This window comes from Pleuronectes platessa, chromosome 17 (genome assembly GCF_947347685.1).
Source record: "Pleuronectes platessa chromosome 17, fPlePla1.1, whole genome shotgun sequence".
Lineage (NCBI taxonomy): Eukaryota > Metazoa > Chordata > Actinopteri > Pleuronectiformes > Pleuronectidae > Pleuronectes > Pleuronectes platessa.
Window position 1 is genome coordinate 9,929,635 of NC_070642.1, and position 21,200 is coordinate 9,950,834.

A 21,200-nucleotide genomic window follows, 5' to 3' on the forward strand; every position below is an offset into this window, starting at 1 on the left:
GGAATTTAACTGACTGTAAATGACTCTCACTCCCTGCAGTTTGTGTCATGTGTTCCTAAGAAGTTGTAAACAGTCAGTTTACCATCAAACCGTGTAGCACGTAGCCCAAAGACACAAGGGGCGGATTGAAGAGCTTTAAGACTTTAATGCCAAGGATGATCGCACAACAGAGCAATTAATGACAAGATGGTGTGACTAGAACTAGAGTTGTTGTTGATGAGCAGTGAATCTGTTAGTTGCCTTGTCTACACAGCACTGCTTGCAAGGCAAACCTATTTTTTTGCCCAAACTACAGCTCAGTTTAGAAGCATAAGCCATGCTGCAAATATTTAGCTTGGCCGCAGAAATTGAATTATATTGGCACAGAAAGCACAGAAATAAAAAACAGCAACCTTGGGAACAATTATGAAAAACGAAACGTGGTTAAACCAAGTGCTACTGGTTTTCCTTTCCATCCAAAAGGGGGAAATCTATAGTGAAGTATTTATCTTTACCATGGCAGTTGTATCTATAGCAATTCTTTGTCGTGTTCTATAGCTTCTTGATATTACACGTGGCTTTTAAAATTTAACCCTGTTTCTCTGGAGTTCCTTCATGTGAACCGAGCTCTGTGGTGACTTGAACGTCCATTTCAACCACAGATAAAACCCCGTAACAAATAGCAGATAATAGATGTTTCTTCTGTTTCAGGAACACATTTTATGCAGTAACAACACAATAAATTTAATTTAAGATAAACAGCAATGATGTCTGCGCCTAAAATGAAATGAATAGAGGATAATTTATGCTTTTGTACAAGTATAGTAGAGGAATAGATGAAGCCCAGGTGAGTGATAACGCAGACTGAATTGGCTCATAGAATCCATCATTGTGCTTGGCATTGGAATCGCTTGTTGGCAACTTTGCTGTGGCTGTGTGATTTCGTAAGCCAACACTTTTTTAAATTCAATTAAACATTGTTTGTATAATGCCTAATCACAACATACATTTTTTTCCATATATAAGGAAAAATATAATATAAATAATATAATACGACATTGTAGCTATAGCAAATTTTTGTAGTGTTATATGCGATGTACTGTTGAACACCTTTGTTGACAGTCCTCCAGTTTGAATAATGTATCTATATTGACAGCCAAACAACAATCTTGTCATTCTCTGGAAAGACTGAGTGCAAAAATAAACTTCAGTAAAAGCCATACCAAACTATACAAATTAAATAGTGACTATAAAATAAAGATAGAGAAGAGGAAAACATTATGTTATGCAAATTAAAAAAACACTGTTCTTATACGTTTGAATTAAGTCCAGGCATATAGTAGAATATAACATTGATATCTCAATATTGTCCATATTAATCTCTCTGATAGTATTGTGTTGACACATTTTGAATTAATACAAATGTTCATATGTATATGTATGAATATATGTATGCATATATAGTGAGAAATTATGAAGAATACCAAGATATTGTCACTGCAAAACCAATAATTCTGAAAAGATTAAATGTTTACCATTGAGACCTTATAGGAATATTATACAACGCTTGTCACCACATTTATTTCAATGAATCACTGTTATTTACCACAAAAGTTTGAGCCATTAAAAAGTGATAATTCTGAGACCAGTGTTTTCCCGATTACATGTAACAAATATAAGAAATCTATTTTTTTAAACCATGAACATTTCCTAACTGGACTTCAAATGCATTGAATGTAGAATTTGGATCACACTATGAGTTCTTGAGCTCCTTTACGCACAAACCATGAAAAATACAGCTATCGTTTTTTATGAGGGCCCTCATCAGTGCGTCATTGACTGGGCCCTCTCTCATTAGCAATTGAAGCCGCACCTGCAGAACACAGGAATCACAAACTCCATTGCTCCATTCACACAAACACGAATGTGGCTAGCCAGCTAGCTAGTTAGCCATCATGCAAAACTTTAAGCCAGCTTTGTTTGCTCACAGCTGAGGCTCAAAAGAAGGACAGGACCAGTGCAGAAAAGGGCCAGCTTTGACAATTTTCACACAAAGGGAGCACTGTTGGCTAACAGTGAGCGGCCTGTTGCACTGTTCCTGGGACCCATTTCATGGAAGAGTTAGCAAGGCCAAAGGCAACCCTTGGACTGGAGTGATAGTAAAGGCCTTTGGGGCAAAACCTAGTTCTCCCCTCTGTCCCCCACCCAGTTATGAGGCTTTTACAAAGTCAACTGGGGGACGCTGGGTGCTGCAGGTGTCCACTCATAATGACCCACATCACATGGGCTGGTGCACTGATTGAGCTGGCATGTTTGGGTTATTTATTTTCCTCACAGGTGTTGGAAAAAAGGCGCCATATATCCCTGTGCAAGCATATTTAGGGTTATTAGTTGGAACAACAATTTTTGTATCTTCATATTTTCAAGGTATGCAAATAAGAGCCAGCACTTGAATTCTGTGTGGAATTAATACAAATATGGTGGGATTCAGTGGTCATGGCTGCCAATGTAGGTCGGTTGACTCATTCAGATTAAATCAACACAATCCAGGCAATTATTAATTGAGAGATTGTCTTTAAAAATAACGCAGACCTCAACTTGATATTTTCATTCTACCCATCGTCCATGTGTAGGTAGAGGATGCCTTCTGCAACTGCAGTAACATCAGCTATCAAAAGGAACAGTCATTGCTTTCGTTTGATTAGCCTTAATGGGATGGAGAGCCCAGAAATACGGCCTGCTTGGTGAGAAGTGGAAAGAGGGAAAAAACATTCGCGTAAAGACGAGAGAGAGATTAATATCCAGGCTTCTCCCCTCCTGACCATAGAGTGGGCATAAAGAGCCCAGTGCCTCATTGATGTCAACCCTAACTGTGCCTGTCCTGTAGTTTTCAGTTTGGTTTGGACAGAACAGGCGGCCTGGCCTACAGGGGTTGGGAGGACAGGGCCCAGGGTTTCCCACCATCACTCAAGGGCCTCTGATAGGCGGTCACACAGGCTGGTAATGACAGGGGGAGAGATTTAGTATTAAAGTCTCTTCTGCTGCCTGCTATGCTCCTGTCTGACGTCAGGCTGTTAAATATGGGGATGAGAGCATGGCATGGCCTATGGGGAAGGGAGTTAGACCTGTCTTAAGTATACATCTTTGTGTGAGAGAGGCCTGGCTGGATTTCATTGAGTGTTGCTAAGGACACAAGCTGTACACAGCAAGGGGGAATTTGGGATTACAGTCAATCATTAAAGGGATCCACATCTGCCATAAGTATGAATTCAGTCACGGTAAATGGTGATATGAATGAAGGAGGACGGACTTTCATATACTAGCGTAATGACTCACTCTACGTGGTTTGTAATTCACTGGGTGCACTCTGGGTTAGCAATACAATAATGTGGGCCAAGACTACCAGTTGAATTATTCTTCATAGTTTTTAGTTATTTGAAGTCCTCGCTTGCCATCATATAACCCACATACAATACTGAGGGGTTTTCCCTGGTTATTTGTAGACCAGTTTAACTTTTGAGTTCATGAATAATGAATGTGCAAATCCAGATGGCAGTAGATTTGTTTTAAAGTGACATATTATAAGAAGACATCAGTGTCTTTGCCAATTTGCAACTAAACCATCGAGCAACATTAAAGCAGCCGATTGCTGCACCTGCAGTCACAGATCATCACACCATTGTGGCATTTTTAAGAAAAGGCCTCAGTCAAACACGTCCCCTGACCTTGTCCAGCTAACATAAACTAATTAGGCTGGCTCTGAAAGGAAGGCCCGCCATTGGATTAATCATCCTCCACAGATCTGGACTGTGCAATTCTGCTCTGGCCAGCTCTCCCCCTAGGACCTCATTATCTCACGTTTTCAAAGAAGCAACATGGCAAATAGCATAAGGGGCTGAAGGGATGGAGAAATGGAAGGAGGTGGTGGTGCAGGAAGGGGCTTCCCCATTTCCTCTCTTCTCACATTGGACTCAGAAAGGAAATGTCAAGCGTGAAGCTCCAAGAGTGGTCAGTACCGCTCAGTCCAGCGGGCAGCACAGAGGGGGCCTTTGTCCACCATCACTTAGCGCCAATTACAGCCCGTCAAAATAGTTTTTCTGCTGTTGGGCGACGTGTTAATGGGCCCGACGTTGGGTGTGAGGAGCGACCTTGTCCACACACACCAACCAGGGGTCAGGGGTTAATAGGGCCCCTCTGATGTGGCGGATGAGATTTCGGCAACCTTTAGCTGGCAAGGGAAGCCAGGATAAAGCCTGTAGAATGTGATACAATTAGGTGGACGGCTAGCCATCCTGAAAGGAGTTGGTCTGTAGAAGTGGGATAGCAGCATTGGCTACGAGCAGATGGGCAGTTGGACAATAGCCAAACAGGTGCCAGTGAACGTCAAAACCCCTCACAAATGCGAAAGAGGACCCAGGTGTGGACACAAACACCAGTCAGACTTACTTGGAGTGAGCAGCAATTAAAAGTTCCTGTTGAACAAATGACTGCTGTTCTGAATCCAAAAAAGTCCTTTATACTGGTGAAAAGGTTCTGTAGCATTTCTCAGTTGAAGTCTGTCTCAACAAGCGGACTGGGCTAGGAAGCCTGTAGACTGCCATCAGCCAAACTTGGAAGCTGTCGACTCTCCCATATGAGAAAGTGAACTTGGCAAGATTGGCGTCTGACCTATACTGTGTTTCCTGAGTTTAAGTAATCAGTGATTATCTGATGCAAGATGTAAAAGGTTCTGCCATAATTCAGTGTTCATAACAAAAATTGTGCTACGTGTGCCTGGCTGGGCATGTGAGCACAAAGCCAGGCCTCCGTTTACACCATAAGTGTGGGAACAGCACCAATGCCAAACTGCCAATGGGCCCTTAGAAGGCCCACAATACTTGCCAGAGAGAACTGGATTTAAAAAAAAAAACTATACCACACTGAGCAAAACCAACCACATGCAAGCCTGTGGGAACTAGCGGATGACATCTATCCGCATATAAATACTCTCAAAATACTTTCTGGACTTATTGGTCTACAGATCATTCCCCCCACCCAATGCTCTTGGAAATGTAAGTGGTGATCTGGCCCCCAGCTTCATCTACTTAATGTTGAAATAAAGGAGGTGATTGAACTCAGCCTCCAAATTGGATTTGTTTAATCTGCATCAAGTTTGAACATCCTGTGTAAACACAAGCGTGTGCAAATGCCGGAAACACCATGGCTGGAAATGTAAATGCCAATGGTTGACTTTGGCACAGAATCAGAAGAGCAGGAGGGAGTAGGAGCCCTGAACAGAGGCTGGAGAACCTCTATTGTTATTAAAGGATCAAATGCTATTTATTTGATGGAGAAATTAGTACATTGAATAGGCACGTTGACTGTGGGTGACAATGACAAGAATTTAAATAATTTCTATAATTTGAAAGTTAAAATCCCTCTTAAAGTACAGTTAATATTGATTTAGATTATGATTGTCATTAAGGAAAATACAGCCAGAATGGACAATGGTCTGACCATACTCCCAGAATCTGAGAACAGAATCTGCAAGCACATTATCTTTACAACAATGTGTGCTTTGGCAAATGATGTGGAAGCAAAGTTGAACGAACACAAACATCATTAAGAGTTCATGTGTTTCAGTTAAGCAACCCCTTTGTTAGACTCTCATTTTCTTAATGGCCTTGCAGCTGCATTTCACCCCTGTGTTAAATCACAAATCATTGGCAACCAACATGATGTCTCTTGCCTTGTTTTTCTCAGAGATGAGTGAGAATATGACTTTGCTCTGATAGGATTTATTTGCCTTACAACAAAGGCTGCACCCTTTCAAGCCCAACTCATTAGGGAGTGTGTTTTGGGGAAGGGGGGAGGAGGAGTGAAGGTCACTATAGGTTAATTCCAATCGCAGTGCCTCCTTGAAACAGCGTGACAGCATGTCTCCTCAGCTCACAGATTGGATGAGTTCTCGGCTATCAGACTGGCCTCATGATAGCATGGGAAGATTAAGTCTTTCACTCACACAGACACATTGTCCTGCTCCTCTTTCTGCATATGTCTGTATTCATTATTAAGGGGATTTCTGCTTTGAGTATACAATTGCTAATTGTCTAAGTTCAATTTACTCAGTGTAGTAATGGTTCTTACTGCAAAAGGATTTGTGGTATTATGTCTGGCGGAACAAAGGCAATTTCAATAAACCGAGTTCTAAACCTAATTTGGATGTTTTGACAGTTTCACTGTTGTATGTGATTTGTTATGTCCGATGTCTGGCTGGGTTGATAAGTGATTGCGTTGCCCTTGGTGTGGTATTTTATTGTTTTCATCAGCATAAGCTTCTGCTTTATGACTTATCAAAGAACTACACCTTTATCTTCAAGGAAGAAAAGAGAGCAAAGGGTATGAATAAAAGAAAAACAGGAGAGATGAGCGAGACAAAGGAGTGGCCGCACAGTGGTAAAGACATAACAACAAGGAAAGAAAGAAAGTATGTGAAGAAGAGGGAAAGAGTGGGAGACAGAATGGAAAATAAGAATGAAAGGAGGAAAAAAGAAAACAAAGACAGGTGAGAAAGACTGAGATGTGGGCCATTCATAAGCAGACTTCTCCAAGGGATCTCAGGCCAGCACACCTGCTACTATTCACTTCAGAGGAAATAGACACTCTGTGGAAGAGAGGCTTTTGGCCTCGGGACAAAACCACTGCAGCACCAAATTAGAAACAGGAAGGACTGTGGGTAAGGCTCAGATTAAAAACGCACTCCCCACATGGACTCAATATACTGCAGCCCTGATCCCACTCTGGAAACCCAAAACCCAACAGCACTATTTTATGTCCCAGTCAACAGAACGCCTGCTGTTTACACAGTGACAGTACAGAGATTCAGTCAACCCCTGAATGTTGGTAAACTGTGGCTCTGTAAATGCTGCCCATTCTAATGAGGAAAAAACCTTTCTAAGTATACTTTATCAATTTTCACTGTCATGACTTTGGATACAAGATTACCGCAGTGCATGACAACTAAACTTTCACCAAGACGGCTTTGTCCTTCCCCGGCAATGAATATACTTTATATGAGTCCAGTCATGAGGGAGTAATGTGGATGTCAAAGAAAACCAGATCGGGTCTGAGTCTTTCTTTGCTCTTGCACTCTTGCCTCTTTTTGGTCTGTACCATCTATCAGGATCAGAGCTAGATGGATGTGTCACTGACACCAAACCAGAGGACACGGCGCTAAGTTTCTCACAGACAACAATTACAGCAACCAATGTTGTCAACAGAGAGCCAGCAAAAACTAATGATCTATAACACACTATAAAGGAGTGAATCTAGCAAGAGGTCTGTGAATGTACCAGAAGGGAAAATGACAATTGATATATGGCTGCTGCCTTCTTCTTGCAATCCTTGACCTCTTACGGCTTTCTGCTCTGCTGGCCGGACCTGTAAGGCATTTCCTGCCTGTTCACGTACATACTTGTACTTCAATCTGAGGGGAAAAGAGCAAAAAAAAGGTTGGTTTGGTTAAAAAAACATGACTTCTTAGGGCCCAGGATAAGGGAAAAAAGTATGCACTCATTCTCATACAATATTTCCATTTACTCATGGGTCTGTCCAAGTAGTGTGTTCCCCTCCATCTATCATTTTCACTGCGGTCACCAATGGTAGAAAGGCCTACTGTAATTATTCCTACAGATATTGAGGACATCTAGAGGTGGTTTCTCCTCAATGGAAAACAGAACTACTCCTTTCTCACAAAGGTCAAGTTTTCATTACGTGAAGCTCAGAAAGGATTTTCAGTGGGATTCAAGTAATTGAATGCATAAACACAAGGAGGCAACAAAAGGACATATTTAGATGTCACAGAAGAAAGAAGTAAAGGAGAAAAAGAATCACAATTATTCCGCTTTGGGATTGAGTCAATGTTCCATCTACCTCTATCCTCGTCCTCACCAGTCAGTTTTGACGTGTCTACTTTGCAGTCAAAGTCTTTATATCACTGAAGAGGTCATCATTAAATCTATGAAGGGCCACATTCACTGCATCTCCATTGACTGATGTCTGTGCTATATAATGCTAATAGATGTACACACACAAACATACGTGCATGCATACGCGCATTATGCCAGATGGGGAGTGTGCTCAGCAGTGCGACACCAAAAGGAAAACCTGCCATGACATCACCCAGGGGAGTGCAGGTGCAGGGCTGGGACAGGAAGTGAGTCACAGGAAGCATGGTGAGGCAGACTTTGCCATGCCACTGACAGGCTGTGGGAGAGCGGGGTGAAGGAGTGTGAGTTACACCCCGTAGCAGAGCTGGCGGGGCCCTCAGGTTGTGGACCTGCTCTTTACATAAACAGGCTCCTCTCATCTCCCTCTGCAATCAGGTTGATGAAGCCTGCTTTGAATATAAGTGCTGCAAATGGGAAATGATTTTTCCCCTGTGCCATTTTACATATAGTGTTACAAAACAATACATCATATTTTGCTTTTCCGGTCTCTCCCATTTCATTTTCAGCATATATCTTTCTTGTACAGAGATGTGCACTGTAAATAATTGTACACCTTTACATTTAAAACAAAGCATATACTGTCAACATACAATTTGGACCAAAAGTGTTTGCAAGCATCTCATTTCAACATTTTCAAACCTGCACTACATCAGCACAGAGATGTATGACAGATGTACTGGATGGACGGATGGATGGATAGATGGTGCGTGTGTCCTTGATAATGGCAACCCAGTGGTTTATACAAAGCTTATTGCGCTAATGAGAAAAGTGTGGGGAGTGGATTTGTCCTGTACCACCCAGGGAAGGACAGTCTGTTTTCCCCTGGTGCACTGCATCTGGAAGCAGCCTCCTGGTAATCTGCTGTAAGTACAAAAGATTCAGCACCAGCTTGTTCTCATAGACCACCGAGTGAGGCCCCCAACTCAATAACAGGTCTCTTTTTATATTTGAAGATCTGCTGATGCCTGGTGAACTGGGTTCCACACCTGGAGCACCTCAAGGGGCTTCCCAGTATCATCCAGACATCTTTAGAGATAGGTTGTTGCCACCTACTGGTTACTGACGATTACAAGATCCTGTAAACATAAACATTTAATACTTGCATTAGAAAACGAAAAATATTTATTAATGTAGACAGTGGTCATCAAATTGTAGTCAAATATTCAGTGTGTTTTGTAAAACAGGTGATAAAGAAGAGTAATTATGATCTAGGTCTACATGTATTCCAGATATACATTTATGTATAGAAAAACAGATATTGGTACATTTGTATGCATAAGAGAAATGGAGTGTGTGTGTGTGATATTGTAGCCATTGGACATTATTAACTGTGTATTATGAGCTTTTGTCTACGATCTGTCATCAGACAAAATAGATGAGGGACTCTTTATCACAGCCAGCCCTGAGAGAAGAGTGCTGATTTGAAGTCATATGCGTGGTAATGCGTGAGATTTACTGTGGCAGGGATTGACATTTATTTAACAGGCATGCTGGGAGATGTCATGTAGCTCCCTGTGATTGATCTATTCACTTCCTGCTACAAAGATGGAGGCCGCTCCCATAACCACACAGCCCCTTTCATGCTCAGGGTGTAGAAGACGCCCTTCGGCAAGGTTCCAGGATCAGTTCAGTTCACCCTTCCCCCCCACCCAAACCTAACTGTAACCATCAGAGGAGTAAACATGACACTGACCTTAGATCAGTGTCTAGAGGCAAATCCATCCTCAAGCCGGTTTTAGAAAAGCCCATATGTGGTCCACATGGAACTCCTTCCTGTACCCTCTTTGGAAATGTGTTAGTCCACAAAGTGCAAGGTACACATCCTGAACTCCATTACTTTTTGATTACAGATTAACAGCGAAAATAAGAGGAAAGGCAAATGTACCAAAATCCTCCAGTATTTTCTCTCACTGTATTTCATGTAATTTACTGCAATCAAAACAGCGAGAGAGAACAGGATAGGACGAGAACTGCGCACTGTATCCACTGTGTCACTGTGAAAAGCCCTCATGTCTTGAGGTTGTTGCCCCTGCTACTGCCCCCCATCGCTCATCAATAAAAAGTGTTTGGCCTAAGCTCTTGTCCATCCTCTAAGGTTTCATTGCCTTGTTCTCGAGAGTATTATAAGACAGCTTTTTAACCCTTCCATAGCTTAACAGTAAAACTATTCTGCTGTGAATATAAGGCTATATTATGGTCTCTTCCATTGAGCCCGAGCTAGACGTAGTGATTTCAGCATGTCACTCCAGGCCAACTCCACTGTGATTGCATGGATGATTAGTTGTTACACTAATGGTAGTAGCAGAGCATATTTGAAAAGCAAGGTACTAATTGTATTTAGTAATGTTGCTGTCATTTACTACAAACATTTTGTTGTCTGAATGAACCAACATTAAAAAGGTCAGACCTTCTGTGCTAACAGGTATGCTTTAATTCGTGTTTGTACTGTCGTGCAGACATGTGCATGTGGACAAATGAAAGGCTAAGACTGTATATATGTAAAAGTACTATCGAATTCGCAGTCATTCTGGAAAAGTTATTTCCATATTTGCTCTGCTCCTGAATCTGTGGACGCCCGACTGTTTGATGTGTTCAGAGCTGCAGCACAGATGCCACAGTCATAGCTATGCTGGACGTCATCTCGCTGGCTGTTCTCGGAATACAGAAAAAACACCATGTGCACCACCTCTAAAATTAGCGTGTGCCGCACATGAAGGAGAAAAGATCCGAAGTTAGAAAAGACTCTGAAGTGGCCCCTGTCTCTCCTCACTCCTCTACATTTTCGTGTCCCACTTTGGCACCGAGCTAACTGAGATCTCCCATAGCGACCAAGTCCTCTGTTTCATCAAAGATACACGGAATGCCACATACTTTCCAATTCTGGGCCAGCCAGAAATCTGGAAATATGATTTTACAACCCTTATGATTTGGGTTGTTTGGAGCTGCAGATAGTTTTGGTGTGGTTTTCTGCGCACCAAACAAAACGAATGCGCCTTACCACGCTAGTCAAGCCCAGCTTCCAGTGTTATGCTCATCAGCCGTGCGGCTGCTCTGTTGTGTGTTTGTGCGTAAACAAAGAGCGAAGGACACCTTTAACTGATTTACCAGATGTTCACGGAGAAGGAAGGGGGGAATCTGTTTTCGGAGAGTGACTCTGCAGAGGTCTGTGTAGCAGGTGAAGAGGACTTTGCCAAGAGCACATATCTCTCAATTGTGCTTTTATAACAAAATCGTGGAGTACACAGTCACACAAGACTCGTTTTTTTTAGCTCATCGTGAATTCTTTCATGTCTTTAAATAATTTTTTACAATCCATTTTGTGCACGTAGGATAAACAGAATGGATCCTGCAAAGCAAATATGTTCTCTTTCCCAACCAGTGGTTGACCACACTTGAAGCCACTAGTCTGTGATGACGTGATGAGCCTGGAAGTCAGTCAGTAATGGTGGAGATAATAGGTCCTTATTACTTTGACCCCTGACCTCTGTTCTTAGTGAGAAGTTAAGGAGTGGTCCCTGAGGAGCTGCCTGATAGTAATGTGGCTCTAAAACAAGAAACCCCAGATTTTCTGAAGAACACTGGCCAACTCACAGAGCAAATGGAACCCAGTTCAGCTTGGATGGGATGCGGGAGGGGCGTTTCAGCCATGCTACCCATGTGTCACTCTGCTAGTGAGCAGTATTTCCACCCAACCCAATGAAAAGGTTTATGGACTGTAACTATAAAAGAAAACCACTAAATCTCACACTTTTTTAATGCAAAATATATCCCCAACCCAACTCCAGAAACTCCTATTTCTTAGTATGGGGGGGGGGGGGGGCGGGGAGGTTCTAAAGTTTTTTTTTATCAAATGTAAATTAAGTCTGCCAGTGAAGTGACTTCCTCCTGAAGTCCATTAAAACGGTGCTGCTACTGACAGAGGTATGTGCAGCCCATATGCGGGGCTGTGGTATGGTGGGATCCGCAGAGGAGAAATGGACACCAGATGGGACCAAGGGGGGTGGAGATGCAAGGTAGAATAAAATAACACATGCAGAAGATTGAAACTGAGCTGTGGTAGGAAAGGAGGCGGTGCATGTGTGTGTATGTGGATCTTTTGTGTGCATGTTGGGAGAGAATGAAATAATTGGATAGTTGCATCATCTGGAGTAAACTGGTGCTGCACACCCTTGGAGGATAAGAATGAGTAAACAGACGCGATCTGAGGCCCTTGAAAAAAATGGGACATTTCAGTGTTTTTACTGCCCGTGAATAAAGTCTCATGGCTCCTTCGAAATGTTTTGATTTACATTTCCTATATAAGTAACAAGCGTATCTTTGTTCAATGCACATTTGTTTTTGAAGAGAAAAAGCCCACCAGGAAACCCTTGAATAGATGATTGAAAAAACAACCATGTTGGTTTTCCATGCAAGCGTATGCATGTGTCTGAGATTGAAAACCAACATTCCACGGTCCCAATGTGCGCTCACATAAAAAACATTCTATTTAGAGCATTTTGAGCTGCCTTGTGATCCCTCCAAGTCCTTTCTAATGCAAACACAGCAGAAAACGCAGTCAGACAGAACTCTCCGTCTGTGTTTCTCCCTCTCATTATCTGATCTGCTATTGTGGCTGAATGATGAATTTTGATGTCTTTCTCTGGGGCAGTTTCATTCCAACCATTACATTGTTTCCATTGAAAACACTGCAGAATAATGCTATTGACTCAGGTGTTAACACTTCAAACTGTCTTATCACAACATGCCATATGTTTTGTTTTAGCCAGCCAGCTATTCCAACTGTCTTAGTGACTAAAACGTGACTCTTTAGCTTTTTTGTGTCAATCTCTGATATTGTTTCTGTTGCAATTCAATATCTGCTGCTTTAGAGTAATTTACTGAAATATACCTTCTTTTTTTTAATCTTTCAGCCCCAAAACACATCAACGCCTTATGACTCAGAAATGACAAAGGAAGGCAGCCAAAGTGAAGCAGAATCTGTTTGAGCATGTGCAGCGTGTGGACCGGTGCAGGTGTGTGTTTGTTTGTCTTAAATAATTAAAGTGTCAGTAGGCTCTGTTATTGCTGAAGGTCTGTTGTCTGGCTGCCATAGTTCACAATCTTTCATCCTCAAATCTCTTGATAAATAAACCATGTGCCCCCACAGACCTCTTTCAGAAATGCTTCAGGTTTTCTTTAAAAAATTAAAATCTGAAATATTGGTTAGGAACTGAAAAAACAAGCTAGTTTTTGGAAGTTCCTTCCCATGGATCTTTGCAGCGAGATGTACTGCATGAAAACATGCCCTGGTGTTTTTCTAATCCTCCCCTGGGAGTCTATCACATTTGTGAGCTTGTAACTTGTCACTCCCGTCCTGTGACCCTACGACCTACTACAGTTCATTACACCAGTGGCACCCTGACCTGCCCCCGTCACTTTCCTCGTTTCGCTTCTGTTGTTGTTGGTTTCCAGTTACATTTACCAAAAGAGTCCAATGCTTGGTTTGCAATCAGTGTAGTGTGAGCCTCTTGCCATGTGTTATATTTTTGCAGCTAATTTCTGTCAGACATTGAAACTCTCCCCTGTTCATGTCAGACACTCATGTTGGCCCCTGTCACAGATACATCAACAGCGAGTGAGGTTCCCTGCAGCTGATGTGGGAAAATCGGAATGACCATGTGTTTTTTTCATGATAAATACACATTTATTTACAAATAAAGTGGTTATAATAGAAATAAATACAAAATAAAAATCTGAGCATTATACTTCATGTGGTATTGCACCCATTTCGAAATGTACATCAGAAATACATTTTCAAAACCAGTAAAGGAATATTCCTCTGATTAAAATATTTATTTTTCCCAACTTTACGTAGACATAAATATATTCATATATAGTTTTTTTTCTTCTTCCACAATAGCTCCTTTTTGTCTATCTTTCATATAAATAAACGTCTTCATTGGGAAACCGGGTGTCCATAATAACCTTTCAGTCTTTCTTTCCCACTCCCGCTTTCTCTCCATCCCACTGTCCGTTGCTCACCGGCAGCCACATCCCTCCACAACCATGTCCTGGTAGTTTTTCAGGATGACCTTCTCATATTCATCCAGGTAGAGCAGGGAGATGGGGCTGAGGTCAGTGGGCACACAACAGGCTCTGGGGATGTTTGAGTTGACTGAGTTGACCAGCGTCTGCACAATGGCATGATTGGTAGAATTGAGGTGGTCTGCAAGGGGGAATGGACATTCCCCTTGGCAATAGAAGGCGTGGTACCCAGGGGGGGCCACTATCCACTCATTCCAGCCAACATCACTGAAGTCCACATACAGGGCATGCCTCTTGCAGCTTGCCTTGTGCTGTTGCTTTCTGCGTTGTTTGCGGAGGGCTGCTTGACGTTTTTCTCGTGTGTGGAGCACTGAGTCCCCGCGGCCGTCGTGGCCATACGTCACCAGCAAGGGCCGAGCCTGTGGCCAAGAGTCCTGGTCCTGGTGCAGGGACCGGCTCACCCTGACATGCTTACTACGCTTCTTAGCATGCTCCCCATCCATCGCCCCTTGCTCTGGGTGATGTACCTCCACCATGAAGCCATGGTTGTGGCCTTTGCCGGAGGTCCACTGAGATACAGCGGGGCTGACATCAAAGCTCTCCCAGCGGCTTAAAGAGTCCTGCACTAGCCGAGTGTCCAGCAGACGTGCTAGAGGTTCCCTGCCATGAGTGGCAGGAACTCTGAATATCTCATAAATGTTGATTCGATGGGAGCCACCAGCAGGAACTTTATCGCTAGTAGTGCTGTTTCTGGAGCTGATGTTTGGGGCTGCTGCTCCCATGACCTGATCCCTGTAGATGCGTAGCTCCGCAGAAGTGATGAGCTCCTCATCAGGGATAGAAGTGAGGTTGAAGTAGAACTGCTGGGTTGTTTTGCCTTTCAGGCTGGCCAGGGCCTCCATAGACTCTACAAAAGACAGAAGAGAGGCGGACATATTGTAAGACGATAGGGGTGTGAAATGCATGCCAAAGCTGAAACAAAGCATTTATGCATGCTACAATAATGGGAAGCAACATCTAGGATTAAAGCCGTGTCAGTTTTATGGTTCCCCTGTGAGCATAAACGATGTAGGAAAGTATAAAAGGATGGTTTCTCACATGGTTTCTTTTACTCCCTCTCCCACTCCCACTTACAACTTGCAGCCTTCTTTTTGTGCAGTCAGCCAAGCTGCCACGTGGTTATAGTGAGTGGGTGTGGGGCATTGTCATGCAGGCACAACACATTGCATGTTTGACTGAGTAATAGCAGACAAATTATCATGTAATAACAGCATTAGTGTCATGCTCATAAATTTACCTGCTTACATGTCAGAAGATGAAAGCAGTGTGCTTCCACCTATTTATAAGATCAAACATGCCTGATGTGAACTGACTGCTGCACACAATTCCCATAAGTGCACATGGAAATCAAAAATCTTTTTCGAAAAAAAAAGTAATATATAAACCTGTTTAGTATTGCTGAAATTAAGTCTAGTATACTGGAACAGCCAGTTCTAATACCACTTGTAAATATAGTATTTTGATAGCTGGATATCTATTATGATCCAGAGATAAATGTATAGACCCCAAAGGAAATTGTGGCTGCACATCGTTTGATATCAACAGTTTGAAGTCTTCACAGTTCAAAGTCTATCATCCCTGAAAGTGCATCTGAGACATCTGCCCTGACTGTACTGTGAATGGTAGAAATCTTAGTAAAAGCAGCAATTTTCTTTAATGCAGTGCCACTTTGAACTCTCACTTTATGAAGATCACAGATGATGTGTAGACGCACTTTTTAATCTTTTTTTGGTGAGCTAACATAAACACAAACTTTGAACTCTGAGCCTTTTCAAAGGAGGCATTTAGGAAATTCCACCATCTCATCCTAAACCTCTCTCCAGAGGTACAAAGACCTCAATTAGGCAGCTCACTCCTCATTTGGTGTGGGAAAGCCCCCCGTCTCCCGTTCCCTCTCGTCTGTCCCCAATCCCCCTCTTTCTTCCTTTCCCCAGCTTCCCAAATCTCCTTCTCCCTCTGTTCTCTTAGCCCCAAATCCTCTTTTCCTTCTGTCTCCTCTGTCGCTTGTTTCTCTGTCTCTTTCTGCAGGAGTGCTCTCACTCTTCTCCCTGTCTGTCTTTCTTTATATGAACGGCTGTGTGAACAAGTTTAGGCTTGACAAATACGTGTGAACCACAGATATGAGTGTATCAACATTCCTAATTTCTTTTTGCACTCCATGCCAAAACAAAAGATAAAGGCTAATGTTGGGTCATTCATCACAGACCTGTTTCTGGCAGCCACTTCCTGTGTAATAGTAGAAATGTTCAATTTGGCATGGAAAAATGCTCATTTTTGAAAACTGATAGCAGTGAAACTAATTATCTGAGTGAAATTAATATCAGCAGTGAGATGTGATGAATGATTAGAGCTCTGGCGTGCTGAACTTACATCTGTAGATACATGCTTGGACTAGAGCCAATCATTTTACAGCGCTTGACAAAGACTAACAATTCTCCAGCTCTGTTAGTGTAGGATGAAAGAGCCGGGGGGGGGCATGTTGACGCAGTTTGAACACATTTGTAATGGCTAGTGGTGTCAAGGTGTGTGCTGGCCACGGGCAGACGTTTCCAGTAGTGGGCAGGGGAGCACTCACTCGGGCCGGCTGCCCAGGCCAGGCTTGTTTGTAGTGTGTCAATGTAGCCACTGGGTGTCATTGCACTCGGCCTCTGGAGAGCACCCAAGCAACCACTCAGCCACCCCTCTGACTCACCCCTGATGGAAACTTCCCCACTCAAACACTTAAGACTCTGTATAAGAACTTTGTGTAGAGCCCCTATGGACGCAGTAACTTGTATATTGTAAAAACCAGAACATAGGCTGCAGGAGATTGAATGGTTGATCCAGTCAGCTTATGTTTAACAGCAGTTGCTTTGATCTTTTTTAATCATACATAAATCATTATAACACTATGAATAGTCTAAGCGCTCTGTTTCCTTGAACTTAATAGTATATAAATAAAACATTAGTCGTATTTAAATGTCACCGCTTGGATTATTTAAGACAGTTTAGAATTACCCACTTGCACATGAGAAATAGCCTGTTGGCTAACTGTGGTGCATTTAACAGCACTGTTTATTAATGTGCACTGTCCCAAACAAATGACCTTGTATAAACACGTAATGTATGACTGGTGAACTATAATACACTTAACCCAGGCCCTATAAACTTTGTGTGTGATCCTTATTCATCTGAGCAGCATGTGTTGCCATGGACGTAAGATGCAATTAAACTGAAACACTGAATTCAACAATCAGCGGGTACCCAGCATATAAACTAAGTGAGCAATTATGGTGTTATTGGAACGTGCGTAATGGCGCACAGCGCGGAGAGAGGAGTGATTTGGAAAGAATAAGGAGCGCAAGCCCTCCTCCTTCTCCTCCTTCACCACGCACTAATTTCAGCCCTGTTAAAAAATGACTCAGAATTCAGTCTGACAGGATAACTTTGTCATAATGCGTGTTAGTATAATGTCACGTCGTGTGTTATTGAAGTTACGGGGTGATGACTATCACCTGTGCGAAGGCACACCGCCCTTTATCCTGCTCCTGCGGTGCGTGTCTGGAAAAACTGTTTTCAGAGCCCACGCAAACACCATCAATTATTAAGAAACAAATTACCCCAGGGAAACCACCGCGCCTTGATGTTTCTGAAGCCAGTGACAGCTCCGCAGGGGGAATGTTTGCTTAAAGGTTGCATCACTTCAAATGAGAGTTAATTTCGGCTGATTACGCAGGAGATGCTTGTTTGTAAATCCTATCAGTGACTTTTTCAGCTGCCCCCCGAAACTTATTTAAGAGTCACAAATAACTTGGACGCGTGTCACCTGTAAATGACTAACCATACATAAAACAGTGAGAAGACTGAGTTCAGTGTTGAGGCACTGAGTCAGGCTTAAATATAGGTTTGGGTTGTCTGAGAGAGCTACGAGCTCTCCGGCTGACAGGTAAAGGTATGTCACTAATACATACCTTCATGGTGAAAGCTTCTAATCGTGTTGGCCTTGCTGGCGGCTCTATCTGCGTGCTTCCCCATGCTCTTGGGCCGTTTAGTGCTGTGGTCTCCGTTCGCTGAGTGCATGCGGTAAAGGTCCACCATGTACTGCGGCACCACCGCTTGCTTGCTCGGCGTCGGCCTGCGTCTCAGTCCAAACATGTTGAGAAGCCGCAGCTCGAACTCGTTGAGGAAGCTCTCCGTCCGCTCGGGGCTCTGCTTCCCGGACTCGCTGTATTTCCTCCGGCCGACCTCGGGGATAAGTCCCGTAGCACCTTCCAGCAACACCTGAGCGATCAGCAGTACCATGAGAGAGCGGACCACGGCGACCATGATCAGTCAGTCCCTGTGGAGAAAGTTGGTTTCTGTCAATACACTGGCGCTGAGGTATTGACATGAGGTAGACACGGCGGAGGCTTCACTGCGGCATTCCCCAAGCTGTGTGTGATCCCTCCATACAGTAGGAATGATTGAAGGAGAGCAGGTTAAAAAGGGAAGACACCTCTTCACTTTGAAGTAGAACAAAAAAGAGGGAGGGAGGAGGGGGGGGGGGGGGGGCTGTGGACAGTAAGCCCGTCGGCAATTCAGCGCGTCTAAGAGAAGCAGAGGATTGATCTTAACATGAGCAGAAACATGGAAATATCAAGGTGAGGAGGCAGTGGAAGAGAAGAACAAATAAATAAAAAAAAGCAGAGGGGAACGACAAATCAAAGAGGATTTCAGTTTAAAAAAAAAAGAAGGTATCCGGTTAGAAAAGAAAAGAAATGATGTTTGGAGAAATGAAATGAAAGGAAGGGGAATTCAAGTCTGCATAGCTGTGAAGATCACAAGAAGAAGCATGAAAGAATGCGGTGAGGAGAAGGAGCAGGGGCACACAGCGGCGGGAGCAGGCGCACAGACGCTGCTGCTGCAAGCCTCTATTTGCAGAGGCTTTGACGGTCATGTATAATCATAAGGGATAGAGTTACTTCAAGAGGCTCGCAGGTGTTAGATCTGACGTGCGTACCAGGGCCAGATGTAGCCCGGGACAGGGGACATCAATAAACCCAAGTATATCATCTGAGTATCACAATTTCCAAAGACACAACTTTGTTTAACTTCCTTAGCGTATTCCCTCAGGTTTAAGTTGGGAACGCTTTAACTTTTACGCACACACCCCAGAAGCCATATAGGAGAAGAAGTGACGGTTTGCATCTTTAAAAAACTGTTTTCCCCCACAGACAAGGTTACTTTATACCTGCTGATATTAAGATTTAGCTTCTGGGGGATACTTTTAAAAGTTTCAATAAAACATCAGCCGTATTTTTACCTGACGAGGAAGCGCTGTGTCTGGTCGTCGTTCCACCTTTGGGCTCCGCTAAATTCCACATTAATTCGTGTTTAATCCACGCTGCTCCCACTTGGGGGACCGAAGAGAGTCCGTGCCCGTCGCCGATCGCCTCTCGCACATACTTCTCACCAGATGCAAGTTCGAGTTATAGGTCTCCGTCGGTACGGAACGAAGGAGGAGAAAAGTTATGTGAGCTCTATGAGGAAGCGGGCTCGCGAAGACAGGAGCGATCTAAGTATAAAGCATCTTGGCTGAACATCTTCAAACAGAGAACAAGTCGCTCGCGTGCAAAGTTTCTGGAGAGAGATACGCGCCCTCCACTCCAAGTGTCGCTCCGTAGGACCTTGTTGCTGCGAGTGCGTGGAGCTGCGTCGCCTCTGCTCTGTGCGCCACACTGCACTGGTTCAATTGATTGGTGCCTTCTCTTCCCCCAGCGACTCTTTTTGTCGTAGAGTGATGTCACCGAGGGGCTGTCAATCATTCGTCCACTATAAAGCACCTCCTGCGGACCACTAGCCCAGAAGCTCCAGACTTTAACGCGTGCCAAATAAGCACACATTAGAGCCAGGGAACCCCATTTTTGATAAGATTCCCCCATGGACACCCTCAATTTGCGATTGCCTGGCTCATAAGAGTGAAAACTGTTGAAAAAGTCACTTTTACAATCTCATGCCCAAACCACCATCCCCTATCCAAGTAACTCTTTAAGTACATAGATTTAAAATAAAAAAATGTACCCTCAATACCGTCTACCCTGATTCTCTGGTGTCAGTGCATTTCCTGGAAATTCACACCATAAAAATAGTTGTTAAGTCAACATGCAAAACCATACTGTTGCTTTTAGTTGTTTGTTTTGGGGTGATTTTTCCATTTATAGGTATAGCAGTTGCTTCATACTTTTAAATAACTTAAAATAACATAAAGATCCTCCAAATTTGACCACACACAGCTAAAAACATATCACTCCATACTGTGTATTCATTGAACAGATAATTCATCATGTGGTGTTAATATCAGGATCGAACAAATGTCGATTTAGGAATGATGCTAAAAGATAACGTCATTGCTCTTTCTTGCTTTTGTGGTTTTAGATTAGACCGAGCGAAGGAACTATCACATCCTGCTGCTGAAATTCACTGTGTGGGTGCTTGTTCGTGTGTGTCTGACATCAGAGTTGATTTATTCACGCTTCCTCTTGGCTGGATTAATCTTTTCATTGCAATCCAAATTCACAGCACTTTATCAAAATATCAGTGGCAGATTTTGGCAGCACGTGTCGGTGTCTTATATCTGCAATACTGCGTGTGAGCAGAGTGAGGTTGTCTCAACACAAACCCCATCAACATCCCAGGAAGACAATACTCTTTTATCCTCTTGAAACGCCATACTCTTAAACTCTGTGCTCACTAAATCATGCCTAAAGATCCACCTTGGCCAGATACATATGGTGCATATGATATTTTTTTAACATGTGTAAAACGATTTTCATTTATGCAGAACGATTCATACATGCTTGGGATGGTCCCTGCCGCATTTGTTCAGTGCAAGCTCTCAGAGGGGTGAGAGAAACTTTGCTCGGTTGTTTTTAGCCTGCGGGGTGTAGTCAAAAGCATTAATGGTCGGGTCATCTCCATAAGAAAGGCCCCCTCTGATTCCCTCTAGTGACTTCCATTAGTTGATGATGGTGGGGCAGGCGGTTGTGTTTATAGGCAAAGCACTGGGCCTGTTTTCTTTGCAGAGATGGCAATAGATTAAATCCTGCAGAGATCACAAGATACCTTTGTTTCTTTTCAGGACAGTTACATTTTATGAGGGATAATCCCAGATCACCCACTTAGCAATTCAAA

General features: G+C 43.2%; 1 protein-coding gene and 1 long non-coding RNA gene across 2 annotated transcripts in view; one reads left to right on the forward strand and one right to left on the reverse strand.

The window, feature by feature from the left end:
* Positions 1-12,969, forward strand: part of LOC128460287 (uncharacterized) — a 22,275-nt gene extending 9,306 nt beyond the window's left edge. The window contains exon 4 of the long non-coding RNA XR_008342196.1: positions 12,878-12,969. This is a non-coding gene — a long non-coding RNA (uncharacterized LOC128460287). The remainder of the gene's footprint in view (positions 1-12,877) is intronic.
* A 658-nt stretch (positions 12,970-13,627) lies between these two features.
* On the reverse strand, positions 13,628-19,776 carry bmp2b (bone morphogenetic protein 2b). Its single transcript, XM_053445403.1, has 3 exons — positions 19,333-19,776; positions 18,002-18,369; positions 13,628-14,898 (listed from the first exon to the last, which is right to left on the reverse strand). Exons 2-3 carry the CDS (start codon positions 18,354-18,356, stop codon positions 13,985-13,987), a joined length of 1,269 nt encoding a protein of 422 aa, XP_053301378.1. The 5' UTR covers positions 18,357-18,369; positions 19,333-19,776; the 3' UTR covers positions 13,628-13,984.
* Between the last annotated feature and the right edge of the window lie 1,424 nt (positions 19,777-21,200).

Bases quoted from the DNA above. Each gene is read 5' to 3' on its own strand.
- bmp2b (XM_053445403.1), bottom strand. From the start codon at position 18,356: ATGGTCGCCGTGGTCCGCTCTCTCATGGTACTGCTGATCGCTCAGGTG. The intron at 14,899-18,001 runs GTATGTATTAGT...TGTCTTTTGTAG, and splicing joins TAGAAGCTTTCACCATGAAG to AGTCTATGGAGGCCCTGGCC.